Below are 1,132 nucleotides of genomic sequence, written 5' to 3'. Positions count from 1 at the left end.
GCCGGAGGTAGCCCATAGACCGCAGAGGGGTCGTAGAGCGGCACGGTCTGGTACGCCTGAGGGGCCGCGTGAAGCGCCTGTTGAGCGGCCGAGCGGGCCCCGAAAAGGCCCGGAGCGGGGGCACACGGTATAGGCATGGAATACGCGTGCACAACCACGGTCCAGGGGTTCTGGCCGGCCTGCCAGGGCACCGGGGGGAGCTGCGGCTGCTGCTGGCGCGGCGCCCCACCGGGTGCAGCCGGCTACTGCTGCTGCAGTTTTCGGCCGCCGCGGCCACGGCGACCCCAGCGACGCTGCTACTGCTGCTCAGAAGGAGGCGGCGGAGGAGCCGGCTGCGGTTGCGGGTAGGGGAACCCGGGCGGCGGCGGCGCCTGGAAGGGGCCCGGGGCGGGCCTCGGCGTGGCGGTGGGCGGCGCACCGCCGCGAGTACCGGCGGTGAGGGCGGTGTGGGTGGCCCGGGTGTGTGACATCCGCATCTGCCTCTCCTCCAACTTCAGGTAGGCGACGATCTTGGGGAACGTCGAGTTGGTGATGAGAGGGATGTTAGAGGCGGCGTTCCCGAAATCATCGCTCAGGCCGGCGATGAGGGTGCTGAGGAGGAGCTCGTCAGAGATCTTCTCACCAAGGTCACGGAGCTCGTCAACAAGCTTCTTGAGGCGCATGCAGTAATCATCGACAGACGAGTCAAGCTGCTGGCACCCAAAAAACTTGCTGTGCAAGAAAACCTTGCGTTGGACCGCGTTGTCAGTGAAGAGGCCATTGAGCTTGGTCCAAACGGCGTGAGCATCATCGTCGGCGGAGACCACCGTGTGGAAGAGGTCCTTCGAGATGGTGGTGTACAACCAACGAATGAGTATGGCGTCGATGGACATTCACTCCTCATCGTCCTCGATGAAGCGGGAATCCACGGAGCCATCGATGTGATCCCGGATGTTGTACTCCCGGAACACAAGGGAGAAGTAAGTCTTCCATGCATAGTAGGTGGAGGTGAGGTGGTCGAGGACGACCGGAACCTGAGCGAGGATGTTGAGGTCGCGGTTGACGACGGGATCGGGGCCTTCGAACGGATTGGTGCGGCGGCTGCGGGTGGTGCCGGAGGAGCCAGGGGAGGCCATGGGGAGACGAGGGCGGC

General features: G+C 64.9%; 1 protein-coding gene across 1 annotated transcript; it reads right to left on the bottom strand.

Annotated features, from left to right (window-relative positions):
* Positions 1-296: 296 nt before the first annotated feature.
* Positions 297-872, bottom strand: LOC147957722 (uncharacterized). The gene has a single exon (XM_087531839.1). The coding sequence runs from the start codon at positions 870-872 to the stop codon at positions 297-299; it is 576 nt and encodes a 191-aa protein (XP_087387965.1).
* Between the last annotated feature and the right edge of the window lie 260 nt (positions 873-1,132).

The sequence above is a fragment of the Triticum urartu genome, chromosome 7A, assembly GCF_056163025.1.
Source record: "Triticum urartu cultivar PI428250 chromosome 7A, HENAU_Tu73, whole genome shotgun sequence".
NCBI classification, from domain to species: domain Eukaryota; kingdom Viridiplantae; phylum Streptophyta; class Magnoliopsida; order Poales; family Poaceae; genus Triticum; species Triticum urartu.
This window is presented reverse-complemented; position numbering and strand designations above follow the sequence as displayed.